General features: G+C 63.9%; 1 protein-coding gene across 1 annotated transcript in view; it reads right to left on the reverse strand.

Moving 5' to 3' along the window:
- Nucleotides 1–1,146: 1,146 nt before the first annotated feature.
- The window catches only part of VPS26B (VPS26 retromer complex component B), a 17,127-nt gene continuing 17,021 nt past the window's right edge, over nt 1,147–1,252 (reverse strand). Inside the window, exon 8 of the mRNA XM_007450403.1 lies at nt 1,147–1,252. Within this exon, the coding sequence (XP_007450465.1) occupies nt 1,147–1,252 (106 nt within the window).

Consider the following 1,252-nt stretch of genomic DNA (forward strand, 5'->3'; position numbering starts at 1 on the left):
CCACACTAACTGAAAGATGACACAAGAACCAACCCCTCTGCTTCCCAAACGACAGAGAACTCAGACCACCAGCTATTGTACCTGCTGGCCATGGGGGTCTGCTTGGTCTTTCTAGACGGGAAGAGAGGCCAACAGGAGACAGGAAGGACATCCACACCCTTAACAGGACAGGCGCGGTGCAGTGCAACAGCGGGAGACCCTCTCTAGCATGACGAGAGCGTCCACATACACAGAACACCAATGGTCCTAAGCTCTGGTCAGCCGGTTGGTGGGGAGGATGGCGGCTCAGGAGGCCCTCCCCTTCCTCCCAGCTCGCAGGGTGAGCACAAAGCTTCTACGTGTCTGAGAACAAGCGCCGGTTCCCAGGAGTGAGATGGGCAGCAGGGAGCCAAGAGGGTCCACTCCCGGGGAGGCGGAGAGAACGGGCCCTTCCCGGACCTCTCCTCGGGGGAAAGATGTCCTCGATCAGGGGCCGGGGCTGAGGGCCTCCGGCCCTCAGGGCTGCCCACACCAGGCACAGCTGCCGAGTTCCACCTGGTTGCCATCCACGGGTGACACAGATGTCTTTGTGCCCAGGGACATGAGCCAAAGGCCCTACCACAAGCTCCCGTTCCATCCAGGACATGACTGACCAGAGTCCCTGGGAGGCGCCTGGTCCCAGCGGTGAGAGAAGGGCCAGGAGGAGGGTGGCTTGTGGAGGCTCCAAAGCACCACATCTGAGACTCCCAGGGAGGCAGCTTCCTGGTCTTGAACCCTCACCGCCAGTTAGAGTGGGGCGGGCGCCACACCCTCTGCCACTCGCTAAGGGACGGGGGAGGGGAGTGCGAGACAGGACCACCCGTGGGACGTGCCCCCAGCTCCTGTCCCGGGAGGCTCAGAGCCTGGCCGCGCTGTGCTCCTGCGGCCCAGGCAGCCCCGCAGCCGGCTCTCCCCGGGACGCCCCCTCTCCCATCAGCCACAGCGTCCCAGAGACACTCCCTCCCAACCCCAACCCCTTAGGTTCTTCAGGAAAAAGAATTTACGTCAAGAACATGATTTGTTTTCAGGTTGCGAGTAGCGGGTCAGCTGAGCATCTTGCTGCCCCGGCTGCTGGTGCCTGCGGGCTTGGAGCCGGGGTGGGAGCCCAGCAGCTTCCTGGCCCCAGGCCTACTGTCTGCTGCTGCCGTCGGACAGCTGGCCGGGGGTCCGCGCCTCCCCCAGGGGGGCTGTGCCCTCGAAGCGCTGCGAGGCGATGGCTGCCTGGTGGGACATG

The sequence above is a fragment of the Lipotes vexillifer genome, unplaced genomic scaffold (genome assembly GCF_000442215.2).
Source record: "Lipotes vexillifer unplaced genomic scaffold, Lipotes_vexillifer_v1.1 scaffold322, whole genome shotgun sequence".
Lineage (NCBI taxonomy): Eukaryota > Metazoa > Chordata > Mammalia > Artiodactyla > Lipotidae > Lipotes > Lipotes vexillifer.